The 27699-nt window shown below is 37.5% G+C and overlaps 1 protein-coding gene across 16 annotated transcripts in view; it reads right to left on the minus strand.

Annotated features, from left to right (window-relative positions):
- MADD (MAP kinase activating death domain) overlaps nucleotides 1-27699 on the minus strand; it is a 68385-nt gene that overhangs the window by 5065 nt on the left and 35621 nt on the right. For 10 of the 16 annotated variants that reach the window (XM_054275795.1, XM_054275791.1, XM_054275788.1 and 7 more), the window contains 15 exons: nucleotides 25598-25804; nucleotides 20753-20806; nucleotides 17617-17714; nucleotides 17200-17283; nucleotides 16610-16768; nucleotides 15054-15162; nucleotides 14445-14507; nucleotides 13941-14061; nucleotides 12711-12816; nucleotides 11576-11686; nucleotides 10581-10688; nucleotides 10326-10490; nucleotides 9136-9208; nucleotides 8111-8217; nucleotides 2785-2854 (listed from right to left, as the gene is read on the minus strand). In XM_054275795.1, coding sequence (XP_054131770.1) covers nucleotides 2785-2854; nucleotides 8111-8217; nucleotides 9136-9208; nucleotides 10326-10490; nucleotides 10581-10688; nucleotides 11576-11686; nucleotides 12711-12816; nucleotides 13941-14061; nucleotides 14445-14507; nucleotides 15054-15162; nucleotides 16610-16768; nucleotides 17200-17283; nucleotides 17617-17714; nucleotides 20753-20806; nucleotides 25598-25804 — 1635 coding nt within the window. The remainder of the gene's footprint in view (nucleotides 1-2784; nucleotides 2855-8110; nucleotides 8218-9135; nucleotides 9209-10325; nucleotides 10491-10580; nucleotides 10689-11575; nucleotides 11687-12710; nucleotides 12817-13940; nucleotides 14062-14444; nucleotides 14508-15053; nucleotides 15163-16609; nucleotides 16769-17199; nucleotides 17284-17616; nucleotides 17715-20752; nucleotides 20807-25597; nucleotides 25805-27699) is intronic. The other 6 variants (XM_054275798.1, XM_054275794.1, XM_054275796.1 and 3 more) reach the window with 2 other exon arrangements.

The raw sequence follows: 27699 nt of genomic DNA on the forward strand, positions 1-27699 counted from the left end.
TTTGCATTTACCAACACAGAAGTCAAAGCACTACTACTGCAGAATACAAAGAAAAAAGGAAGAAAGGAAAAAGAAACTGCCCTCCCACAACAAAAAGGACCCCTCCACCACAACAAGAAAAAACCCCAAAGAAAAGACCCAAGCCTCAAACTGAGAGATTAGCATTTTCTTCTAACATTAGAAGTTATTCCTGATGGTCTTGAACTGAGTGGATGAAGGGAGTAAATTAGGCACCATCCTGCAGCCTTTGGTCCTGTAAATGAAAATATGGTGCTACCACAAAATGAGTTTAGGGGAGATCACTTTACCTGCTGGAGAATGAAGGTTTTCATAGCAGCGGCGGTGAAGGGGCCACAAGAAAGTAAAGCACAAGTACACAGCAGTAACTCAAATTCCAGAGGGAAGAACCTTTCATTTCCTCACTTACTTAAGTTTACACTTTCATTTGTGGGACACAATTCCTGAACTTCTGCTTGCATCCTGCTCTGAAACCACAAGTCCAGCTGTGATGCTGCCATCTAAACCCAGCATTAACACAAATGGACCTTTAATTTCCTCCTGTGCCATCACTAATTTGGAGCACTCATGCTTGGTAAAACCAAAATCTCGCATTTAAGTACTTCCCATCAGACTGGAGTATGCACACTTACCAGACTCTACCTTTATAAGAGCATCTACTACTTCAATATGCTCCTACTATAATAAATCTGATGGCAAGATTTACAATGTTTAACACTAAAAACTTCAGTCTTCTAAAACTTCATTCTTCTAAAGCAAGTTTTTGATGAATGCTTTCAGTCTACTACTACCAAACATGTTCATTTATCTTGAACAGGACAGATTGTAATATTCTGTCAACTTTACAACAATCCAAAAAACAGCTGTGAGGTAGCCTCTAACCTCTGCATAAGAAGAAAAGCTACCTCCCCTGCAACACCCTCCTTTTTTTTTTTTTTTTTCCTCTGTGTTAGCTGGATGGGCAAATTGTCAATCTTTGACACATCTAAATTGGCTCTTGTCTGTGACCTCCATTTTGTGAAAGAGGACATTTTTAACTCAAGTGGTTTAATTTCTCAGTTTTTGCTTGTAAATTTCAACTCCCAGTTTATTTTTAGTTACTTCTTAAAATTACCCTTTTTAAGTTCCATATGACAATTTTAGCTTTTGGAATAGGCCCTTGTTTACAAAATCTTTTGTAAAAAAATAAGAAGTCCTTTTTCTTACATTTCTTACAGATATTATTTAGGGGCTAAATGCTCTGTTAGAGAGTCACCAATACAAATTAACTAGAAATAACCAAGCCAAACACTGCCCTTCTTCTTGTGCAATGTAAACAAACTACTAAAAGAATTCTTGGCATAAAACATCAAAAAATGATCCAAAATAATTTCTGATCGAAGTAATTTCTTTCAAGTAAAGATTTCAGAAGCTGAAGCCACTCTTTAAGCTAATTTTATGGCTTCTGAATTCTCATCTTCGTAAAACCAATCAATAATCTTTTACTGACTCCAGAAATTTCTGTAAGTAATAAAATGAATCGTGCCCATCAGCATGAAAACATGCTATCAAAGGAACAGAAACTGAACAGAACTTATAAACATCTAAGCTATCAGAACATGTTCAGGGTTTAAATATACAGATCTGATAATATGAACCATGAACATTTTCAAAAACTGGAAAAAAACTGTTCACCAATTCAAACCTGAAACACCTGAGAGATTTATGGTAAACAACAAGCAAACTGCAACATCCAGAAGGGTTTTATCACTTAGAACTTTGTGTCACCCAAAGGAGACAATAAATTCTCATGGACAAAGGCATTAATTTCAGAAATCTCATGTTAATAGTCTTCTATAATTAAAGAGAGAAGCCCTCAGCCAGAACATTCTGTTCACAGTACCAAAGAACATGACAGTCCTGGTAATGGGAGCTGCTGATGCAGATTCTGTTTAATGGCTAAAGTATGCATACTGATCTACTATAGAATTAAATTTCAGCTCCTTTTTATATGTTTCAGACATACTCCTAAGACCTGAACAAATGTCTCAAAGATGGCTGGAAGAATAAACCAATCTGGGCTTCAGGAGAAGTACATGGATCACCCTTCCAGAGAGCTGCATCTCTAGTCACTTGTGCTTTTCAGACCCTAATTAAGAATATTGTGACTGACACTAACATTGAAGAGTAACCTGAAATATTGCCCAGACTCCAGTGTAGACATATATGCAACAGCAATAACTGACCAAAACAGCACGAACTCTCTGTTCTCCTTAACCTTTACTTTTCCACTCATTCTCTAAAATAACAATCACAGGATAAATAAAGTACAACTAGACAAAACAGCTTCTGCTCCATTTAACAAAAATTAAACTACATTAGAGCAAAAAGAAAGCTTTGCAATTAACAGTAATTCTTTGTAATGAAAGCGTGGTGTGTTGAGAAAGATCAACTTTAAATCCTGCTTTAAAATTGTGGTTTCTCAGATGAAAAAGGAACAGACCAAGACAATTCTCACACACATCCACATCTGGTTTCTGTTTGTTTCAAAAGACTCAGGACCTTTTCTCTGTCTAATGATAAAAAGCACCTAGATCAGAAATCTTAATATGATAAAAATTAATGCAGAAATTTTTATGTAAAGTCACCCATGTCTCAGGCAACTCCTTACAGGCAATCTACATTCTCTCCCATCTTTGAAACTGCAATGCAACTCTGAATCCGAAGACTGGAAATTTGAGTTACTGCCATGTGAGTACAGACCTAATATCAAAATAATGTAATTACCAAATTCCTCCAGGACAAAGACTCCTCGCACAGTATTGCACTTTTTAATGTGATTCAGCTCTATGAAAACCTACAAAAACAGGAGGAAAAGTAACATAAAATTAGTTGGGTTTGGAGGTTTTTTTAAGCCAAAAATCAAAATTAAACAAAAACATCATCACAACAGGTACAACCTGAAGTTTGATAGCATACACTACCAGTTCATTTACAGTTTAATACATAAATAAAGGGTGAAATAAATATTCAGAAGACAAACTTGCCACAATGCTAGAAATCAACAAAAAACTTAAAAGTGCTAAGAAGCGAAGACAGCAGAAGATGAAGTACCTTCCGCTCCTTGCAGGAGGAGAAAGCATGGAAGAGAAACGAAGGAGTTAGTAACTCTGACATATCCAACATTGCTACCCCTTCAGGCACTCAAATGAGTTATTGCAAAAAGAATACCAACACACCTGAAATACAGCAAAAGAGGGGGACGAGAATAAAGCTGGCTCCCAAATTTGGCACTGTTTGTAGCCTCTGATCCATCCCAGGTAGTTTCTGCCCCTCCATGCATCCTCCTCCAGCACAGAGGGCAGGTAAGGGGCACTATACTTCCCACCCTGATACTGATCCTCCTAACCTACCAAGCAGTCAAATTGAATCCAATGAGGAACCACCAACCTTTCTTCTCCCTGACATTTCTGCCATGTAAGATTTTACTGGAGTTTATGACATATAATCTTCAGAGTTACTCTTGGAACCATCTCCTTTTCACAGTCAGTACCAGTTTTCTGCTTGAAGCAGGATGGGAGAGTTTGGAACCTTCTCTGGTTTTGCTCACTTCACATATGGCTCTGCCAGCTGAGCAAGTCATTTAGAAAACAAACCTGCCTTAAAGTCACGTTTTACATACATGAACCCCAAAAGACAAAAGCTGTTGAACAACACAACGAGGTTTCTCAGTCCAGAACGCAAATACCAAGACTGCATGAATAAACAAGTTCTCTTTGCATAATGAGTTTGTTTAACATCCAATCTATTTGAAGATACAAAACAGACCCTTCTTATGTGCACGTCTAGAAGGGTCAAAGTCAGTACACAGACATAAGAAGCTGTAGCAAGTGCTATAAAGACTTTAATCCATATCCCACTTTCTAATAGACTTGCTTTTCAAGGCAAGAGAAACACTAAGAGTAACATTGCCTAATATTTGGAGTGTGTATGTCAAACACCTTAGAGAGGTCCTTTGAAAACTGTATTACAATAGTGTGGTTGGATACTTGAAGTGCCTACACTTTTAGGACACCATGATCTCAGGACCTTTTTTTTTAAATGGTACTAGAGAAACTTCATTGTCTTAGAAAGACAGGAAAGGAAAACTCTGCAACCCTCTTGAATCCCATATTAGCAACACCAATGTAGTCATGCATTATATGCTATGCATGAAAGACAAAGGATGTCAACACTAGAAATTGTTGTGGAGTTTTTTGAAGAGACTTATTGTCAAGAAGATCAGTAAATCTGAGATAAGACATGCTGATTTTCAAGTCAAAGGAATTTTACTATTATTTTTATTGACAGAGAACTAACCAACAGACCTGAGATATTTTTTGTTCAACATAAAACCTCAAAACTTCCACTTACTTAACAAGAAATCTTTATTTCTGCTTATGTTCAAGCAGTCAAGGGAAAGGAGACTTAATCCCATCTTTTTTTTTATTTGCCTGTCTTCATTCATATTCTATATGAGTTTACTTGGTCAAAAACATTTTAATTTTTGAGGTACACTTACAGAATAAACAAATCAATAACATAATACTTTCTTTACTTCACTTAGTTCTGCTAATTCTGAAATCTTTGGTGTGAAAAGTTTTGATAATAGTCTAAAATACAAAAATTCAGAAACTCAGTAGAAAGGCTCAGTCAGAACACTGGCCATTTTATCTGGGAAGAGTAAAACTGCCTAAGAGACGTGACTGCCCAGGGGCTCACGATCCGAGTTAATGTTACGGAGTGCTGCATTTCCACAAGACCTATGAGCAAGATGAAAATGTATCAAGTTTGTTACAATTACAATCCATTTTCAGACTATATGAGTTAAAGGGCAATTTCTTGCTATATTGGTTAAGGGACAGAGATGCCCTCCTCTCACTCCATCAGAAAACACACATAAAGGAAATAGCAGTTACTTACCCTAGGGAAACTGTGGCTCCTCAAGACAGAGCATTCAGTGTGGATCCTACTGTAGATGGGCATGTGCCTTATGCATCTTTTATTAAGCTTCCATCTATTCTTGACACAGATGTATTGAGGCACAGGCTACTGAGTCCCAATATCAACAGAGTTTGTAGATGTGAACTCAGAATTATCTGCCAATGCCACAGGTACATGATTCCTCACTATTCTAAAGAACATCCTCTAACCTGCTAGGTACATGTGCTGCAGCATGGTGAGACAATCTGTGAACACTAAAGACAACTCTCACATGTCAATAACAGGTTGTCCCACCATGCATCTGAGACATTGCCTAAGGAATTCACAAGATGGTAAGAAAGTACACACACCACAAATCAAGAGCCTTCAAAAACACCTTCGTAACAGCAAGCTTCACACTGAAGCAGTATGTTCAGTCTTCTCACATAGACTGCATGTATATTTTTCTTTTAAAAAGTGGAAAGCCCTCTTCCTATGTTCTAAATTAATTCTATGATGTCCAATCAAGCAGAGCAACATAAATCCCTTATACTAGTAAGCCACAATACTGAAAAGAGTACTTGGAAAGATAGCCAAGAACAGGACCATCATATTAAGTAAGGAGAGGAAGATGAAGAGAAAGTTGGGCCTGATGAGATCCTGTAGACTTTTGTTGATCAGTATTCCCATTTAAACTCAACAGAAATAAAAAATGCCATTTTCAACATCGAAAAACAGCTGTGGGATCCTGGTTTCAATGATGCTTATAGAAATATTCTGAAATCAACCGCCTTAGGAAGCAATTCACACAATGTATACAAGAATTGAAAAAAAATCATCCAGAATAGCAGACCTTTCATTAAGAAAACAGACTGGTTGATCAGTGTCAGAATAAGAATGCCAACATCCTTTAGCTCCAAAGATTATGAAACTGGAGGGGATTTTTTTTTTTTGCATGGTGCAATTAGTAGGAGTGCTTTATGTAATTGCTACAGTTGTCCATTTTACAGATACCCTCAAATGATACATGTTTGTTATCTGTCTAGACACTTTGCTTTGAAAAGGAAAACAAGGTTACATATCTTGGATCCCCTAAATGGTACTGAATACCCTGGTCACATAATCTAACAGACCAAGAATTAAACATATTGCAGTGTATTTTCCAGAATTGCACTTGTTTCAATATCCATCTTAAGTAATGGCAATAGCTTCATTGGAAAGGTGATGAAGAGTAGGAATAATCCTTCAGGTAAGGGAGATTGCTGGCATATGTCATGGGTCTGGCCTGTACAGACTCTTTTCCAGAAAAAAGATAGGAATTTTCATGACAGACAGCAAATTAGAACACCATTCTCTCTAAGAAAGGATATGATAAAGCTGGTATTCTGTGAGTTCTGGTAGTAGCACAGGTCTCAGTACCTGTTGTACAAAATTAAAGTAATGCTCCAGACAGTCCCATACTAAAAATCAGTACAAGGTTTCCCTAGTTATTTCTGAATGTCATTCCAGCCTTTCAGGAAAAAAAAAATAAGGCTTGCATCTGGAGTTTTTCTTTTGCACAAATACATGTGTGCTCACTATGTGCTTAACAGTGAGGGTCTTTGTCTTGTGAAGATGCCTGCAATGCTTAAGAACCATGCTGCTGCTGATGTGACTATCTTTTCCTATGTCCTTTCTCACTGCAAATGTGAATTTGCCTGCCTTTTCATTTATGAAATGGAGTCATCTCCATAGAGATGAGCAGTTATACCAGAACTTTTTTGACGTCTGGGCAAAGTAGCAAACAGAACATTCCTATTTTTTGTCCTTACCTTAGGACAAATTAATTTCTATTATATCCATCTATAAGGATATCATACTGTTGCTTTGAGACCAGGGTTTAATTTTCAAAGGTTTTAGACCTGTCATTTTCAAGAACTATGAAAATTCATTCTGTGCAACCAATAACTTCCTCCTACAGTTCTTTGTATTTCAGCACACCCAATGAAAAGATAAAATCTGTAACTTAGTCAAGTAGAGTGTTCCATCACAGAGCAGGTCTGAAACTCTACAGCAGGTTGGACATTGCAGGTGGGATTTTTAAGAGACAGCAAGGAAACTGAGGGAGGTTCACAACTCTCTACTCCTTAGACTGGCACATATGAACTCGAAGTGGCACATGGTGCGGCTGTGACCTTGGAAGAAGTATTAAAGATTCTGAGCATGTGTGTTTGAGATGCATGTGCACTTCCAGTGGGATCTACACTGATGTATCCTCAAAGAAAAACAAAGCTTGTGTGGGGAGAAAAGTCTAGTCAGGAGGAAAGGAAAAAACACTTCACAGAGAACTCACAGAAGCTTTTCTTTTTTTCTCTCTCTCACTCTCACACACACATACACACACTCTCCCTTCTCCCCTAAAAATTGATTCTACTGTCTAGCATAGCATGCATTTAATATATGCAAAACAAAAAACATAAAGCAAAATAAAAAACAAGGATCAAAGGAAGCAACAGAAACAACATCCAGAGAAAGGAAGAAATGACAATTCTACTTGTGTTTCCTCTATGCCCACAATATCTGCTTTTTGGAAGGAAAAAGAAATCAGTATTTTTTCTTATTTTTGTGAATTATATCAAGAGTCAGTGTCCTATTTTATTTTTTTACAAATTTCTACAGATAATTCCTAAAATTTTAAAATACGATAGATGAGATACAATGCAGAAGGTTGCCTTCTGTACCTGTAATACTCAAACACTGTATCTTTAAGGCTGACTGCTTATGCAATGAGGATTTGTTCACAGTGTGATGCATTATAGCAGCTTAGATTATTATTGATCACTTTTTCTGTCTCTTAATACAAGCTAACATTTGTTTTCCGCTTAGACAATTAAGACCACAACAAACAAGAAGCTGAAAGAACTATCAACATTTTTCTTTAACAGATTATAGTTTTCCTGAGGACATTTAATTTCAGTGTGTTTTTACACACACATAAATATAGATAGATAGACAGATACATGCTTGTGGGTTTGAGTGTAAACATATCTAAGTTTTTTTGCCCACATCAAACTATCCCCTCTCCTTACTGATACTCTGGGAAGAGGAAACACCTATACAGGCGTGCTGCAGAAAGCTTCATGCTCAGTCTTCTCACAGATTTCCCTCATACCTGACTGTGCATAAATTTCAGGTTAATTCCTTCCAGTGTGACCTGAAGAAGACCTCCTTCACCAGTTTTCATATCCTGCACAGGGAACTCACCACCCAACTCAGGGCCTGTGAGGTTAATAAAGAAAAAAAAAATCCAAAACAAAAACAAGAAACCAAAAGAAAAATTCAGAGAGAGAGAGAGAGAGAGAGAGAGAGAGAGGGTGGAGAAAGCAGTCAGCCAAGTCATGGTATGCTGAAGGGGAATATTAAATAGTAAAAACATAATTCCTACTGATCTGCACAGCAAAAGGACACTACTAAGAATAGTAGAGACCATTTCAGTGAGTTCACTCACTGATGACAGCTTTCTAAGAACCACCAGAATTTTTTGAATTGTAATAAATTTCATTCTGGTAACATGAAACAACATCAATGTCAGTTCATCCTGTATTTATTGCATGTCATATTGGGGTATTGTTTGTTTGCTTCAAATGCCACATTTCATTTCTGAATAGCAACATCCTGCACTCACATAATACCATAGAGAGCATAATCTTAAGTACAGATACATAAGCAGCACAAAGGAGGCTTGTATTTGTGAGCTGCATGGCATGGTATTACTTTAAGTAATTAAAATGTCAAAATATGATTTAAATAATAAGAGAGGTTATTAGCAGGTAAATAATCTAGACATTTTCATCTAGTTTCTTATGCATTATTCAGTTCAGCTAAAAAGTGCGTTCTTAAAATTATTTTTGAAAAATCATCATTTTTTGCAGAACCACTCAGCTCTGGGGAATGGCTTTTAACATAATGCAAACACTTTCCAAACCATATTTTTACTACTGTATTATTGTCCAATTCTTAAAATACCTTTCAAATACACTCTTGCTAAAGACAACAATCTGCTATTTGCATATAGATGCACAAAGTTATCCCAAGATTTCCAAGTAAAAGGAGATTATGTTCAAAGGAGTTATTAATAAAAAAAATTGCTGATTGCAGATTAAACAACAAAAGTTCCCAACATTTAAAATCTTGTACCTGGTTTAATGCTTTGCTGTCTTGCTGCTGCTCGTTCCATGCTGTCTTTTACACAGTAGTACAGTTCCCGACACTAACAGATATAAGAGCAATACAATGTTATTCCTCCAAATTACCAAGGGAGGGAAAAGAACAGCAAGATTCTAAGGTTCTACAAAAAGAACAAGCCCCATGTGGTGCCCAATGACCAAAAGCCCATACAAATTCAAGCACACCTTATTACTAGTTAGTATTTATATTTGTTTTACAAGATGATAGAGAAACTATTTCATAGCATTTAACCACATAAGTTAGTGAAGAGTTCATGCATTGGCACATTCTAACCAAGCCTATGCAGTTTCTTACTGTAGAATAGGCATCAAAATAATGATCCCTCCCTTTCTTTCAGCTTGCAGCAATCAATATTGTTAGTCATGCACCTCATACCTATCTTTTTGTTATTCTATCAACTTCCTTATGGCATATTCTTCTCTTCCTCTTCCTTCAACTATGAGATTAAGCCATAATCTCAGAGATAAATTTAACAACATTTTCTGTCAATAGCCCAAGATACAGGACACAGAGCTGAGCTAGAAAGGAACAAATCTGATGGATGGACAAACTCAAAATAGTTGAGGTAATGGCTCGGCATCCAAGTGGAAACCAGTGACTAGTGCTGTTCCTTGGGTGTCAGTACTGGGTCTGATGCTGTTCAACATCTTTGTCAGTGACATGGACAGAGGGACTAATGGAAGGTGTCCCATGGCAGTGGAGTGTTTAAAGTAGGTGATCTTAAAGGTCCCCTCCAATCCAAGCCATTCCAGAATTCTAAGATCAAAAATTATACAATTAACTCCTAGGGCATAGTTTTATTTAGGTTTTGCCCATGAATCCTCTGTAGTATTTTTACTATCTTCACAAGCCTGCAAGCTCACACAATATTTAGTAATACTGATGCTTTCCTTCTTCCAACAAAAAAGTTACGTGTCATTTCTTAAATACTTTCTGGTGGACAACTGTCTTCAAGTAAATGACAGGGCACAAGGCCAGCTTCAGATGTCAGTGCTGCTAAACAGCCATTGCAGTTCAGTAACCAGTGCTAGCAAGAGAGTGCTGTTTTTTGATTAAACATGGAATATGACACACAAAGGATTTATATTTTTCTGTGCAGTTTTCCCTGCAGTATTGTGTATATTAAACAAGATACAAACCTTCTTTGTGTAGAACTTGTTCAATTGTGTCTCCTGACCATTCCTGCGCCAGAGGCAAAGCACTTTTGTTTTGGGACAGTAAGTCATGTTGATGAGCTTCTCATACCACCAACGTTCATACACAGTTCCAATGTTGCTCCTCAGCACAATACAATCATCACATACCTGGGAGCACAAAATATTATGTAAGATTTTTAAGGCTGTTTCTCTTATATCTTCTGCTACTGGTTGCACTAGTATTATTCTTGTCTCTACCTCCATGAAAAATATGTCTCCTGTGGTGTCTGTCCCAGCATGTACTACAAAAGTCTGCTTCTTGATGTGGCGGCTGCCGCTGGGTCTCACAGGGAGTTCCCGTCCATTCTAGAAAAAAACCCACATGCAATCATGAATGAACATTGGGAAAATCCCAAAACATTAGGTGTCACAAATGAAAGAAAGAAGAACTTTAACAGTATTTAATGAGCTCATTGGAGACAATTTTGGACAAAGCTGTAAGCAAGATACTCTAGTAAGTTTAGTTTCAACAAATGTGACTGGGAGAGTTACGACAGCACACAATATTCACGTGGTACCATACTCAGTATGGGAAAGTGAGGTGTCTGAGTTCTGGTATCATTGCAGTAAACTGGTCTGATTTTTCCCAATTAATTATAAGATCATTTTGTGCCTTTTCTGTGCAAAAAAGTAAGTTCCAAATGTAGAATACGTTTAAAAGAACCTAAGTTGTGTCCATCTGGGTGATGGTTGTGTTAAAAACTGGCTAGATTTACTAACTGAAGTTTTAGCCTATATTCTTATTGATCATTAGAGGACATCAAGTTTACTCGCTATGAATATTGGGAACAGTTTTGTGCAGAAACTGATTGCTCTAAGTCTTATAATGGCCTGGAAGTTGATAGAAAACTAAACTTTTCTTACAGTCATAGTCATCATAAAGGGTCTTGCCAACAAACGGTATTAAGAAAACATTAATGTTGCACAGAACTGCTGTACATAAGTGTCATGTTTATACATATTTGTATTGTAGCTCTTACTGATAATTGTGTAACATTAAGACATTATAAACAGGGTCATATAGTCACAGTCTTTATTCTATATCTGTGAAGAGTAGCATTTAAAACTTCAATTAATTATTTTTAATATTTTTAAATTAGTGTTGCAGAGAATATACATAAGATTTTTCAGGCAATTTATTTCCTCCACTGTAGTTCCCAGAGGTATATTCCACTCATCACTGTTTTACTTACCAGATTGACAAGTTTGTCTAGAATATCATTTATTTGCTGGCTGTGCACCAATCCAATATGTGATTTTCCCATTAGACGTCGCACCTTTTTCCTAATATCATTCTTGTTCACCTAGAAAGCAGATGCACAGACAGTTGCATACTATTCTCTATTCACAGGAGGCAACTCCAATCTCCCAAATATATCTTGGTTTGCATTGCTAAGAAGCAGAACAACTTATATCCAATTCACCCATGCTAGGGCCTCTTTAATCAGCAGTACAGGACCACATTGCACATATCCCACTGTCTCCAGCTACTGTGCAAGTGATGCTGTGCGCAACAGATTTCCGGCCTGCCCATGTGCACAAGCTGCAGTTGCACTACCCACCACTTCCAACTACTGACATCAAAAGCCTTGGTTCTCCATGTTACCACTTCTGAGTCTCATTGGCCATACCAGCTCCTCCACCTCTTTCTCTGCACAGACTCAAGTTATGAAGCTGTGGAGCTCTCAACACAACACAGTATCTTTCAGAGTTCTTGTTCTTTCACCGCGTTTCCTGGTCACTAGGCTGTGGCTCTAACAAACCCTCCCAGAGAGCCTTCAAACAGCAAAAGGTTCTTCCTAAAGATGAGCAGCAGGCAAGCTCAGAAGCAAAATATTTCTGCCTCACTTGCCATTTCAAAAGGCTACTATGAATGCCAGCCATTGATACTAAAGGCTTCAAAGACCTTACACTCATGTTTGAGTGCTGATTTCAAGCTGGATCAAACACTGTTTTTTAACACATTTGCATTATGACCTTAATGGTCTGGAGTATATAAAACAAACTCAATCTGCTTCCTTCCTTTGACAAGAATTCTTTGTGCTTGAAAGAAGCATTGTATTTTTCAATATATTTTACATTTAAAGCCTACTAGGCTCTGTTATGCAAAACAAGAAAATAAAGTACCTAAGTGTTTGGTTAGCAGGATTATGCTTCCCTTGACAGCTCAAATAAATTCATCTCTCTAGTAACAGAAAGCCTTCCAACTTTGCAGTTTCTACTAGAAACTGCCTTTATTATCCCAGCAATGTATGGTTTCAAAACAACACAAACCAAATATACTGCTTAAATCTGAGTAGCAATCTACTAAAAAGAACAAGAAGTCACCTTAATCATAAGCATATAAGCAATCATATTATGCAGCAGTGTAGCCAACAAGCGATCCTCATCATCCTCCAAACGCTTTCGATCGTGTTCTCCCAGGGAAAGATACCTGCAAGAAGAGCTACATCTGAGGCAGACTCACAGGCATTCCTCATCCACTTCCCTAAAGCACTGGCAGAGGACACAGCACTGTTTGCAAAGCGTACAGCAAATAAAACCTCTGAAAACACTAAGTCAAATGGGCATTTTCCAGTAAAACACTGTCATCAGTAATGAAACATTTCCCTTAATTATTAACTAGTTGAAGCAAATAACATCTGCTCAGTGGGAAATTTGTTAGTGGTCTGCTGGGTTTATCATCCATTTCCTGTTCTCTGCAGTGGCAGCTCCATGACAATTACAACTGTCAGAAGAGGAACACATAACTTAGCACAGGAGCTATCCCACATTAGAGCTTAAAAACAACTGCAAGGCAGAAGAAAGCTGATGAAGGAAGTGCACCAGGCACTTTCTTTTTCCAGTAAGGTAGGCAGTTTCTGGAATAATAGTTTTGAAATTATCACCCGAAACTAGTTCTTATTTTGGCTACCAGATTTCATGTTCCATGATAACATGGATGGAGGCAGTAGAGCTGCAGGTGGTACACAAGAGCACAGAATGATCAGCTGTTAATAGAGCTGGGGGGAGGAAGAGGAAATGAGTCAAGACTGACATCTTAGAAGCAGTCAAGCCTTAGGCAACCACATAGATATTTCTAGAGAGTGGTTTCCTCATGAGGTTTTTTGTTTTAACTACAAGCTGTGAAAACACTTTAAGTTACTTTGCATTTTGAGAAGGCTCAAAATGCCATTTCTGGAACTATTTAATTCTTTCACTGTATGTCAACACACTATTATTCCAGAATATAGCCACAGAAATCTCTTACTTTACTAATGATCTAATCTATTCCATCCGTTCATATTGTTCTTATGCTTACATTACAGATTTCTCAGGAAATATCTCACCACAAGAGTAAAAAAGTATGTCATAACTAAAGACAAGTATTTCAGTATCAGGAGCTACTGACCAGCAGACACAAGAAAGGGTCCCTTTGGAATAGTCAGGTATAGTAACAAGGTTTACAAAGTGACAATAGCATGTTAAGCAGAATTAAAATAATTTTTCCCTACTATTTTTACTATTTCAGCCCCAGGTGAAACAATGAGGAGGAAAAATGTCTACTAAAGAATTTACCTGTCAATCATCTCCTGAGGTCCCTGGTCCATCCCCATTCCTTCTCTCTCTAACATCACAGCATCCAAGAAAGCATCTTCCCAGAACTGCATCTGGTCCCACAAAGTTGAACGCTCTTTGCCTACGCAATGTATAAAAAAATTGAGCATTTATTCTGTTTATTCCAGTCAGATACTTTATGATTAATTCCTGTTCAATCCCACTCCTTGAAAATACCATAAGCCAACACACAGTGAAACTATATTTCAAAAAAATAAGGTTACTTGAAACCACAAGCAATATCACAACTGAAAAAAAGTGTAAAAGAAAAGACAAGACAAATCTCTCATTCTAATTAATGGCACAATATTTTAATCCCTTACAGTCAAATACCTCTCATCTCTATTCCTTAAGGAGTATAGCTTCTTCCATAAACTGTTAACACTGCCCAAAAGAGACAGGAATATCTCACACAGACACAGATCACAGCAAACACACAGAGAAGTGGAAAGATAAGATTATTACTCAGAGAGAAGGTTTCCATTGCAGCATCCTCTAACTGGTCCCAGACAGATCCTTTATCCCTACCTGCACCATTCCAAGCAGGTAGGAACGATAAATGGGAAGGATGAAAAACACAGGAAGAGAGAGCTTTTGATTAACAACAAGTTCAGACAAAATACAAAATAGCCAATGTACTCCTAATTCAAGGGAGCTACTTGAAGTCCTTTCATATTCTGAGTTTAGCCCTCTGTTCAGCGACTTAAGCTGAATGATCTTTTTTCAAGATCAGTGAAATATTTTAACTTTCCACACATAGCTAACTTCCTTCTCCCCTTCTTCATATTGCTTAAAGAATTTGTATTCAAGAAGAGCAAGAGACTTGGACAGATTTAATTTTATGCAAACTACACCACTCACACCCATCTCCTCTTACACTTACTCAATTTCCCCAGCAAAACTTTGGCTTTACTCTGAATGGTCTGATATTCCTTCCTATTCTACCAGCATGTACAACAGTTAGAGGTTAAAAACAGTGTCAGGGAAAGTGAAAATTCCAGTCTGTCCTAGACATGATTTCATCTGAACTTCAACCTGAAAGATTACTTCCCCACAAAAAAAAAAGTAGGTTACCCAAAAGTCCTTCATATAGATAGACACGCTGGTTCCCATCCTCTGGACCTCTCCCTGGAGTGCTCCCTTTGCTATCCTTCACACTCTGCTTCAGGTTGTGAGACTTGGCCTGAAAATAATAAAAGAGGTATTGGCAAAAAACCTGTGCACCCTGCAGGGCTCTCTCTTGTGCTGTTGGGTTTAACAGACACAAGTTTGCAAGCTATACTTCAAAAAAGCTTCTCCTGCAAACATGCACAAAACAATTGTTTTGTTCAAAGAGCAGCGTTATACATTTAAACATCCAGAGTCAGCCAAAGAAAAATCAAAGAGAGACAAACACAGAAATCAAAACACAGAGGAGGCACAGTGCTTCCCTGAAGGAAAACTGACGCAAAACAAAAATGCAAGCCCCAGACTGAAGGGAAGAACCTCTTCTGTCATCCCCCATATTTCACACTTATGCATTCATAAAGGTGTGACATTAAGCAAATAATTCCATCTCATCTGGCCTGAAGAGTGAGAGTTGGGAAGACCAGCCAGCAGGAACTGTGACAACAGTGACAACCAAAGCTGGTCCATTTATTTTGCTACACCAGGTAAATTATGGTGCAATATTTGAATTCATTGCACATCATATACACCCATCATCTTTCTTCTAAATCTCTTGCAAGGTTTCTTATAATTCTATTTCATTTCTATTTAACTCTATTCTATTTAGTTTAGTACAAAAACACAGAAAAGTAAATGTTAAAAAAATGTCTGACTCTTCAGTAACTGAGAGGACACCCACTTGCAACTAAGGAAGCAGACATGGTTAAATCGTTTTCATGCTTTTTGTAGCAATCTGCCATAAAACACAATGGTTTTGTTTGTTTTTTAACATTAGAAGTAGAAGCCCTGTAAAGGCTTCTACTTATCAAGATTACAAAATAATGAACACAGTGAGACCAATCTTAAGGCACTGCAAGTTTTCTTATTTTGCTGAGAGCTTGATTTAGCCAAATCAAATGTATCATTATTTTCTTGGTAAGATGTATATCAGAGGTTATACACAATAATCAAGGACTTTCCAAAAGGAAGCACTCACAAATTATTTGGGTTTTACTGCATACAGATCTTCCAACTAGGCAAATATATTTGCCTACTCTTCAAATAGGACTAAAGTAATACTTCAAAGAAACAGAACAGCTGCTAAAACTAAAATGGATCACTCCTTTACTCTATCAAGCAGCTTCCCCTAGGAAACAGGGAATTTTCCTTTTAGTTAAGGATGAACAATGCCCACCAAATGTCCATTTGGTTGAGAGAAATACTGAATTAATATTAAACATTACTAGAGTCTCTAAAGTGGTGCAAGATTGAATCTACTACTTTCAAAAAGCCATTTATTGCACAGGAAATGAAGAAAGGTATGCGGACCCAGACAAAACTACATCTTTGACACTGTAGTATTGCAAGTCATTGCTGATTAACCCTTGGAACTGAATCAGAGATCCTATTGCATCCATGCACACACATTGAAATATTACTGTACGAGATCTATATTAAAAAAATGAAATTTACAATGCCCTTACAAAGATAGAGCTAGTAGCAGAGTTTGTCTCAATTTCACTGTCTGACACAGTGCCTCTGGATCCTGCTAAATTGCCACCATTTTCCACACTTGGGCCATCACCAGCATTGCTACTCAAGTCACTGTCTGCTCCCAATGTCTCTCCAGAACTGTTACTAACCTGTGGAGAAAAATAAAGCAATTACCTTCAAGAGATAATACACCAGAGAATTTGCTCGTATTTTTAATGCATCAAACAATCTGCCTTTTTTGCTCTCAGGTTACCTTTTAAAACTTCTATTTTTTATAGATAGTTTATACAAAGCTAAGACATATTTATAGAATTGTTGCAATCTACCAGTTCCATAAATACACCAATATGTAGCAGCATATATGAAGGCTGTAATGTGCCCATAAAGCAAGCACCATTTATGTTCTGGCACACACACATGCTTCCTACCCACTCAGAGGCTCTGGAGAGAGCACTCACAGAGTACATGATGCATGTGTGACACTACACTGCCACACCACACAAAATGTAGGCACAAAATGCCCTTCCTCACTTTAACAAGCAGTCAATCACATCCAGAATTCACTCTGGGCATGTCCTACCACAGTGCTGACTTCAGAATCCTGGCTTGTACTTCGGACCATAACTGTTGGTCCTCCACTGGGAATAGAGTCAAAATCACTCTTCTGCAGTCAAAACATAGAAAGGACAAGAAGAGTCGCATTAGTTTTTACCATAAGGAGAGAACTTCCCATTCTTCTGGGCTCTTGAATCTCATGCCTTACACTTCCTTAGTCTATTTAGTCAATCAAATAGAAACTGCTGTCTGAGTGTAAAAAAGACCATGGGGTCCTGTAATTTAGTTTACAAAGATCAATGCCCTAGAGAAAGGGGCAAAGAAATTTTACCAAATGAGCCTCTCAAGAATACTCAAACCCTAGAAGTCTTCCCATAATTAAGCAGTGAATAGAAGAATCCTGTCTCTTACCACATAATAAATGCAAATAGGAGCCACTGACCTGAGAACCTGAGGCCAAACTGAGGCCACTGTCTGCACTGATTTGGGATTTCTTCTCATCTGTTTCTCCCAAATCAAACTGTTTCACACCTTCTGGTCCTGAACAAAGGAAAGAGTAAATAATTACTGTACCAAGAAAAAACAGCATAGGAGAAAGCAGATGACAGACTGGAAGCAGGAACAGTACCAAGAAAACAGATTTGCTTTCTGATTTCTTTGATTTTTAATGCATTTTTTATTATTCCTTGGTACTGAAAATAACAAGGCCAGCAGAACATATCTGCTAGTCTTCAAACATTAATTTGAATTTCAAATATTCCGAAGTCCAGGAATGACTATAATTAAACAGTACCTTTCTTAGCCATTCAAGAGAGATTAGAGGACAGACAACAGTCAAGTAGCTTCCAGTTACAATAACACATGCAGAGCAGTTGACATTCAACTCTAGGAAGCCACTTCCATTGATTCTTGGTAATAAAAAAGAATATCTATTAACTTATAAGTAAGAATCCTTTTTTTGAACAGTTAAACTGCTCAAAGTCCTGGATTGAGTTTTTTGGTTGCCCACTGCAACTATCTAGGCAAAAATCAGGCAACACATGACAAGAAAATAAACAGTGACAATTGGTGTTACCCAGTAAGATTTTCAAAGATTCAACTTGTATGATGCTGTACTTCACAACATTCCCCAATTACATTAACAAATGGCTCTCCAGAGTTGGCAATCACACAGGTAGGAAAGAGAGAGGAATCAGCAAGCTTTTAAGTCATGCATTCAATAACCCAATTATACAAAAAAGGGAAAGAAAGGATAAAGAACTTTATGTTCAATTTCCCATGCACTTCTAGAATCGTATCATCTAGTGTCCTCAGATGGGATGGCAGAAGGAAAAGAGAATGATGGAGAGGTAGAGCCTGAAAAGAAATTTGGATAAGCACTGAATGAAGTAAATAACAATGCAAGAAAAGAGTGTGTTAGAGGCTGTACACAAAATGTTAATACTCTCAGAAAAGGGAAGAGACTGAATGCAATACTACTGCCATAGCCATATCTGCCAACTATTCAGTAACAGGAAGACATGATCAGCTGCTGGAAAAATTGTATTATATACCCATGTCTATAGCCAGTATCTCTAAACAAACAATACCACTACCTATGTAACCACTGATCACAACAACCTGGGAATTATGAACATGTTTATATTATATGTAATATTAGAGAGGATAAGATAGTGAAAAGGAAAGAAAAAGGGACGGGAGGAGAGAGAGAGAGAGAGAGAGAGAAGGATAATATACAAAGATTTGTGGCAGTGAGTTTGAGATGACATGTAAACTCATGAATCGCAAAGCCATAAGTGGGCTGGGCAGACCATACTAGCTTACTACTCAACCACCAATTCTTCCTGTGAAGAGTTTACAGGAAGCATTCTTCAGCTGCTATAGTATTTTGCCTCTAGACCCAAATGCCTTAGTTACTGTAAATCAACTCCTCAAAGATTCTAAGAAAGAGAAAGCATAAACAGAACTTATGAAGAAAAATAACTAAAAATATCTTTTCTCAGAATTTGGAATATTATTTTCCACTGAAATACACATAGCTCACTTTTAGAAGTCTATATCCACTCATTCAAGTGGTCATCACTTCTAGTTCTGATACAGCCAAAAGTTTTATATCTCGTTACTACAGCAATAACAAAATTTCTGCTGTGTGTTTTACACAATTTAGGAGTTTCTTGTCCCAACACATAATTCAGATATGTTTCTGGCAGTTTGACTTTTAAAGGAATTGAAATTGACTGAAGCAGTTCGGATATTTGAGGCCTGTAACTGAGTTTAAGGAGCACAATAGCCACAACTCCATTGTTGTCACTGTCAATTTACAAGCACTTAAAAACATCCCATTCCTTTCTTTATGGAGACATGTCTAATACACATGGAACACCTACGCTTCAATTTATCCCTCCCAGCGTAGACACCTACCTGAAAGGCTCAGTTTGTGCATGGTGCTGTGTGTCTGTCTCACACACTCCTACCCCAGCAGGAAGCAATTCACAGCTGAAGTACAGTGAGCTGTACTGCAGAGCTGCCCCAGTCACCCCATCCTCTCTGAACTAACTCCACATGCTAATTGGTACTTGACAGAAGTTGCTAATTTGTACTTAACAGAAATATTTAACTGAGGTGCCTAAAACTAATGGAAGCGAATCCAGGCCTAGTCAGAATGTTAGGAATCTTCACTCATTCATCTCAGCTATTAATCCTTCCCAATTTTCAGTCTCTAAAATAGGTAGCATCAGCTCTGCAAAGTACAAACTAAGCTTATGGTTAGGAAACACCTACCACAATATGGTTGTTATAAATTGGTTGCTGCCTTCAAGTCATATGTCCCTATTTACAACAGTGACAATCAAAAGAGCAAAACCTGGTATTGCACCTGCAGAGTATACATATTCAATATTTTATTCATTATCATACTCCAATAGATGTTTAGATTTGTGTAGATTTAGACTATTAGACTCTGTAACAGCCTCAAACTATTTCAGTCCTTCTTTACCAAGGGATATGAAAAACAAAATCAGGTTGATTCCTTATTATGAGGCTATTTTTTAGAAGCCATCACTAAATACAATTATTCACATACACCTTCTCTCTCCCCCTCAGAAGTATTTCTTGTTGGAGACTGACTGTTCATGGTTGATGCCAGTTAACAAAATTCACCATCCCACAGCTTGAACAAACAGGAATTCTTCATTCCAGTAACATTTAATCAATCAATCAATATATCCATGTCAACAACTTGTTAAATAAGTTTTAACTTTTAAGAAAGGAGATGGAGTATCTTAAAAAATATTTATCTGATTTGTGAGGATGCAGAATACCTACTTCCTCTTCTTTGAAGGCAACCATTGGGGGAGGAAAAAAGAAAGGAAAAAAAAAAAAGAAGAGATATTTGAACATAATTTCCTCAGGACAAACAGATCTGTTTGGTACTTTAATGGAGACTTTCTGGATAGATTTTGTTCTTGTGAGTATAAAACCTGTGTGCCAGAGATGCAAGCTCACCCTGCACCTGGGGAGTTGGCAGTTATGGGGAGGCTGGAGGAGTCAGTTTCTACATTTTTTAAAAATTTCCTTACTCGTTTTTTCCAAAGATTTTTGCTTTTTCACTTCCTGGTGCTTGTTCCACAATTCTACCCAAGATGCATTGAAAGCAGGAGAGAAAGAGAAAGAGTCAGCAGCTGGTCAGACAGGTGAAAATGGGGGAAAAAATTTCAAACAAAAATCCCACCCCTTCACCTCAAAAAAAACCAAAAAACCAAGAAAAAAAAAAGGAAAAAAAAAGGAAGAATTTCATGACAACTACTGAGTGAAGGGTTAATTAACACCAGTTTAAAAGAAATCAATGTTAGGCATTGAGCACTGCATCATCTCTCAGTAACAGTATTCAAACATTAGAGATGACTTCACACAGTGGTGGTGGTGCATCCCCCCTCCCCTCCACAGGCCACACTTTGACAGCAGTTACTCAACTAAGGAAAAACAGCTCTTAGGAACAAATAATTAATCACCTTTACCAAGAAAGGGATTTAGGACTGTCAGATATTTACTCCTCTAAAATGTAGGCATCACAGAAGCTCTAACTAACAGAAACATTTTAATGTCTAGTTTATATCACTGAAAGGAGAAAGACACAAAAAACAACAGCAGAAATTCCAAAAATATTGAAATATTAGCACAAGGTTAACACAATATTTAATGAATATTATGTTTTACATATTATCACAAAGTTTACAAGTTATTTTTGACCTGACAACATTCTCAATAAATTCCTGGCTCTGCCTGTGAACCTCTCCTATATGCAAAGAGCTGAACTCCTCTGCATCCACTTGCTCCCATCAGGGTATAGAGAATAGAAAATGATGAAGAACTAAAATTAGCAAGATATCAGACATGCTTCACTCCAACTACCAAAACTCAAAGTCACAGAAGTCACAGCACTCTAATCAAGTCGGTGAATTCCATAAGAGAATATACAATGCGCAGACCAGCAAAATAGTCTGAAGCTTTCTTCAAACTGAATTTGAAACTCAGCCCTGGGACAAAATGGTCCTGAGACACTTGCACTTTTCTATCACTCTGTTCAACTCTTTGAAATGCAGTCACCTTTTCTGCTCAGAAACATCAGATCATTCCAGGCAGTGGCCCTTTGGCCAAAGGAAACATTACAAGCTGCCATGGTGAGCTGACTCCAAGTGTCAGGCACTGTCCTCTCTCACTAGCACCATTAAAGTTGGGGACACTACAGAGGAAGATCCTCTTAGAAAAGTGGTAAATGGAAGGAAAAAGAAGCAAAAAGTTCTTTTACTGCTCTTTAAGAAAACTTCCTGAGCAACTGAAAGGTCACTTAAGTGTGTTAGAAACCCATTCCACCCTGCAAATAGCAAAATGAGGGCAAGACAGGCTCTAAATAAGTTCTATTGAGCAAAATGTCCACCAAAAAAAAATAAAAAGGATAGATTACAACTGTGAAGGAAGGCTCCAAAGTATTATGAAAAACAAGGTAGAAAAAGCTAGAAAGATGGATTCTAGCCTGCTAATTTCTAGATCTGCTTCATGATTGATGGATGTTCCTTCAACTTTCATAAACAGACAGATGGGTAAGATAAAATTGCTGAGGGATCCAAACAACATCCTACAGGCTTATCAAGCTGAGCATACACTGACAGAGATAACAATCTCTAAGATGGACTGAATTTGTTTGTTAAAGGGTTTTGAAAACATCTGGCCTCTTCCATTCTCAGTCTATACGGCTTTACTTTAAAAATCACCAGTCTGAAAGCTACAACACCTGCCATTAACTTACTTTTAGCTGACTTGTCTGGTAATTTAGTGTAGAGCATATCCTAGCACATTAAAAACAGACTAGATTTTACTCTTAATTACTTAGTTAAAGAAGAAAAACAAAACTTCAAATAAACTCACAGGGTATAAATACTACACCTATGGCTTTGTTACGTGACCCTGAACTAAACAGGACAGCAGGTCCAGAAAGGGCCTCATGTGGATGAAGTATGTAGCACAATATTTTCTGCTTAAAAAAACCAGCCAAAATAAAGTGATCTGACCAGATTAAACAATTATTTAAAAACTAGTAATGGGAATTTCAGTAAGTACTGACATTTTCATTAACAGTTACGGAAAGTATGCAATAAACCAAACTTATCACTAACACGAAGGGGCAAATTAGTTAACTATCAACTTAAAAGCCACCAGTGTCCTAACAAAAAGACCTACACTACAGGTGATAAACCCTGGAAGACAAGAACTCTAGAAGTAAGCAACTGCTGAGTATCAGAAGCATCATCTTCATACTGAATTTTCTAGGTAGGAATTAAGTATCAAGTACAGTCAAGATCAAAGCTCAGATGGTAACTCAGATCCTACTTCACCTCAGAAATAGGAAACCCTGTGAACTTTATGGCCATTGTTCCTGTAGTACCAGAAAACTCCACAGATTCAACTACCATAGATTCAGCTCTAGATTTGAGATGCAGTTTAATCACCACACTAACATACACTCTATATACGACTACTGCCAACAGAGCTGTACATTATTTTGCTCCATCCTTCTGAAGACTTCTCATTCTAGTATTTCTTCCTGTATCTAGGTAAAAAGGGTAGCAGCCCAATTTGCATTTCATCTCTACAATACCAAGAGATTAATTCAAAGTTTTATTTACATTTTTGCAACTTGAGGCTGTAAGTACCTTCCGAACTTCACAGAATCACAGAACTGCTGAAGTTCAAAGGGACCTGAGAACATCACCTAGTCCAACCTCCCTGCTTAAAGCAGGATCAACTGAAGCTGCCTGCCACAGGACCATGTCCATTCACATATTCACTTTCTCCACAGATGGGGAATCCAACACCTTTCCAGGCAACCTGCTCTAGTGCTGGATCATCTTCACATAAAAACATTTTTTTCCTATGTTTAAATGGAACTACTTACAAATATGTTGTTATTTCAGCAAGATGTAAATGTCTACCAAATGCTCTTTCCTTAATAAATTAGTTTGAATGAAAACACCTGCATTTCACAGCTAAGCCACAACTAACACCAGTCCTGTATATCTGAAGCTGTCTTGTTCTGAAGTTTCTATGACAGAATATAAAGGAAGTATAATAGGCAAGCAGCTTTAAATTATCTCTCTGCAACACGAGAGAAACATTTTTTACTTCTAGATCACACAAGTCAGATGAACACACTATGGAGACTACACTATTTTTACAGCAATTTCCTAAGAAGTGACTTGCATACCAGTTCATGTTTTGTGGTGAAAGACAAAAGCAGGAAAAAAGGCTTCAAGAAAAACATTCAAGTCTTTTGAACTTTGGTCAGTCTAGGTACAACCATATTCTTCTTGTAACTTAGCTCCGTAAGAGACAAGTGGAAACCATCAGAACCATCAACGAGAATGTACCTTTGTCTGTCCTTGAAGACAGTGAATTGTTTAAGGCTTATATTCTGGCAACAGTAGCTAACATGGCATATTGCACAGCACTCCTTTTGAAAAGCACTTCTTATGATGCTTCACAAACAGGAACTATCTGGTGTCTATGATTTCCATTTCTATGAGGCTTTAACTTCATCAAAGTAAAAGAAGCAGTCTCAGCAATCTCATCAAAAGATCTCTCTTCATTGTTTAAAAGAACACTGTGCTAGAGCCTGGTTTATTCTTAGTTGTGCCAGAAGCATACTTTCCTTTTTCTCTTCTACAGAAAAGTAATGAAGTATCTAGATCAAACCAAACAACTAACTGAAATGCTGGACATCTGAATTTGCAACTCTCTCAGCTTCCTGACAGCTTTTCAAATGGAGTGCAAGACTAGTTTCTGAGCAACTGCTTCCATAGATTGCCTCTTTAAACAGAAAGCAAATCAAGTCAGAGGGGTACAATATCACTTCAGGACTCGACAGCACCCAGCCTGCAGTTACTACGTGTGTATAAAAATGCATGTCTGTACTCCTGTCACCTAGTTGCTGAACACACACAATCCCTTGCCTTGTGTCACAAACTACATACAAATCCTCACAGCACCACACTTTCAGAAAATTAATCTTTCACATAGTGATTCCACTAAAATGTTATTTTAAACAGGCTGCAAGAAGCAAAATCTATAATTTAACATGACATATTTTTGCAGTTGAGAAAAAATTTCTCATATGCTGATGATACTTCTCATGTTTACAACCCATAGCCCAGAGGATCCAACCAAAGTAATTTTTTTCTTTCTCCTCCATCACAAAAGTCTGTGAAGCCCTTTTTAAATAAAACAGTTCTGAAAGCCCTATTTCAAACTTTTTCCCATGACATAGGGAAAAGCTAGGTCATCTAAGAGCAAGACAGGAAAATCTCCAGGGACCAGCCTAGCAGATGCTGTTTACAAGAACACACATTCTATTTGCTATTGCATAGAAGGAAAATCCATCAGTCCTGCTCACTGAAACTGTAACACTGTAACTAAAATCTTTTTGGAAATTTTGTTGTTAACAAACAGCAGATTTTGGATCCCACTACATCAGGATACAATCTACATAATTCATAGGTAGCCAGCAATGACAGAAAACCTTTGTTTCATGTTGCCCTTCCACAGCTGCCCTTTCTGAAGTCCTGCTGTCCCTGTTCCTCTTTTCCATTTCCCGTTGCTTGAAAACAGCAATCACAGAACAAAAAATAAGGCTGTTTAAGATGTAATGAAATATAGAAACAATTAAGATTAGACAGCTTCTGGGAGAAAATTGCAGTGGATAGTTTATCCAAGAGTAGGGTGAAAACACATATGATTGTTCCTTGTGATCCAAGGTGTAAATGAAGCATGTTACAGTAGCAATGTAGTGCGTTAAAATGGAGAGAATGCAAATAGAACCTAATGCCAAACCAGAAGTCCCCCCTGCACTCCACATGCACCTCAATACACACCAATGGAAGCAATAAAATTTTCTTCCTTTAGACTCCTTGTGTCAAACTCCCTTGGCCCTTTGCCTGCAGGGCTCGGTGGCTTTGGCATTAGCTGAGGTACCGGCAGCTGCATCGCAGGCTTTGGCTCCACTCTGGGGGATGATGCAGGATCCTTGCCAACTGGAGTGACAGATCCATCTGTAGGACTTCGTTTTCTCTTTTCTGGTTCTTTAAATTAAAAGAACAGTGTTGAGAGAAAATAAATAAATAAATAAATAGATAGAAAAAGACCTAAGGAAAAAGAAAATGAGAGCAGGAGAAGAAAGATGAGACAGATGGTCTCACCTAAATCATTAAGCCTGGCACTGAAACAGCTCAGTGCCACATTTGTTCCCATAGGCCAACCTGGCTTGCTGATAGTCTGACACACTGGTGGAAACAGTAGAGGAGAAAGCCAGAGTACTGTTTTACGGATACTCAAGTATCTCATTTCTGTATATCTGAAACCTAGGAATGTTCTCTGACACAGTAACTGGAGCATCTCCTCTGCTGAATTGTGACAAATTAAACAACTCTCCATAAACTACCAAGAATACAATTTGTAGAAGATAAGTAAGTTCTACTCACAGTGCAAAAATGACAAATGCAATCAATTTCATGGGTAGCACTAAATGAAACTTCAGTTAGGGAAAAAAAAATCCCAAAAATACCAATCAGCTATGGGTCTTCCATCAATCTCTGAGACTTCCTATAACCACATGTCCCTAAAGGCAGTTTGGATTATTTCTCTGTAGCAAACCTCACAGTTTGAACTACAGCAAAACCTTCAGAAAAGAATAATTAAAACCAGGTTTTCCATAAAGAGCTCCATGCACAAACTTTTCAATACCTGATGAATCTAATAGTCAAAACTTCATTTCCTATTATCTAAACCTGTCATATCACTAGATTTTGTGATACCTTTGTTCAGTGGATTTAAGATTCTGCTATCAGTAAAACCTTTCAATTAGAGTAATTGAAAAGAATCAACACCTAACATTCAACAGACTGAACACTTCCTTCCTTCAGAGCTGAAGTGTTTCCCCAGTTCCTTGCAGATCTTTCAGAAAGCTCCTCAACTTTGTAAGATGTGAATACCAGAAGTGGGAGCACTACTTCATTTGTGGGTCTTGTTACTGATACACCAAGATCCTATACAGTAGCTGCTATCCAAACGTGTATTCACAGATACACAGTGCCCCCCTTCCCAGTTTTTACAGACACAGTAAATAGTGGGAAGTTCACATACAGTAGCAGGAGACTGCTTCCTAGTATATACCTCCCAATCCTACTACTATTGCCAACTATCCTTGTAATAAAAACAAGTCCTTAGTTTGACCACAACATAATAACTTAATCACAACCATGCTTTATTAAGACTTAGCTTACTCTAGACAAATAAGCTATATCCATCATGTCCTGTAGGATTACTAGTCTATTACTATATGTTAAATAATATCAACATAAGGACTAATCTTTGTAAAACATTTCTAGAAATAAACACTAATTTCAACTAATTGAAAACAAGTAAAACATACTAAACAGCTAAAATATGACTACAAATGAAGATGTTATGCAATAATGAGAAGAGTCTTTAAAAGTTGAAAAGAATCTTTAAAAGTTTGCACCAAATTTTGTCTGTCATGATCACAATTAGTTTACTGGGAAAAAACTCCACTTACCATCAAATTATGCTATTTGGTCTTCACTCTAAAACTACTGAGTTTTACATTGGCCACTCCAATTTTTCTTAAAAATCAGTGTCAGACTAAAAGCTTGTAATTACCAAGATCAGCCCATTCTCCACATTCAGAACTGTTCCACTAGCACAGCCTTCCTTACTTTCCTCAGCATTCCAACAATGAATGGAAAGGAACACAGGGTGTATCTAACTCATTAAAAATCCCTGATACAAGACCCGGAACACCGACTATAAAGGGTTTAGTAGATGCTACTTCTCTGCTACAATGAAATAAGTAACTTTTCATCATTTGAGATTACAGAAAAGTCAGATACTAAGCAGAGATTTATCTTTTTGTCATCTTTTGCTTTCTTCCTTAGCGTGCATTTTCTTACTTAGCATT

This window comes from Melozone crissalis, unplaced genomic scaffold, assembly GCF_028551555.1.
Source record: "Melozone crissalis strain CALT ecotype California unplaced genomic scaffold, PUWL_Pcris_2 ptg000018l_1, whole genome shotgun sequence".
In the NCBI taxonomy this organism is placed as follows: Eukaryota; Metazoa; Chordata; class Aves; order Passeriformes; family Passerellidae; genus Melozone; species Melozone crissalis.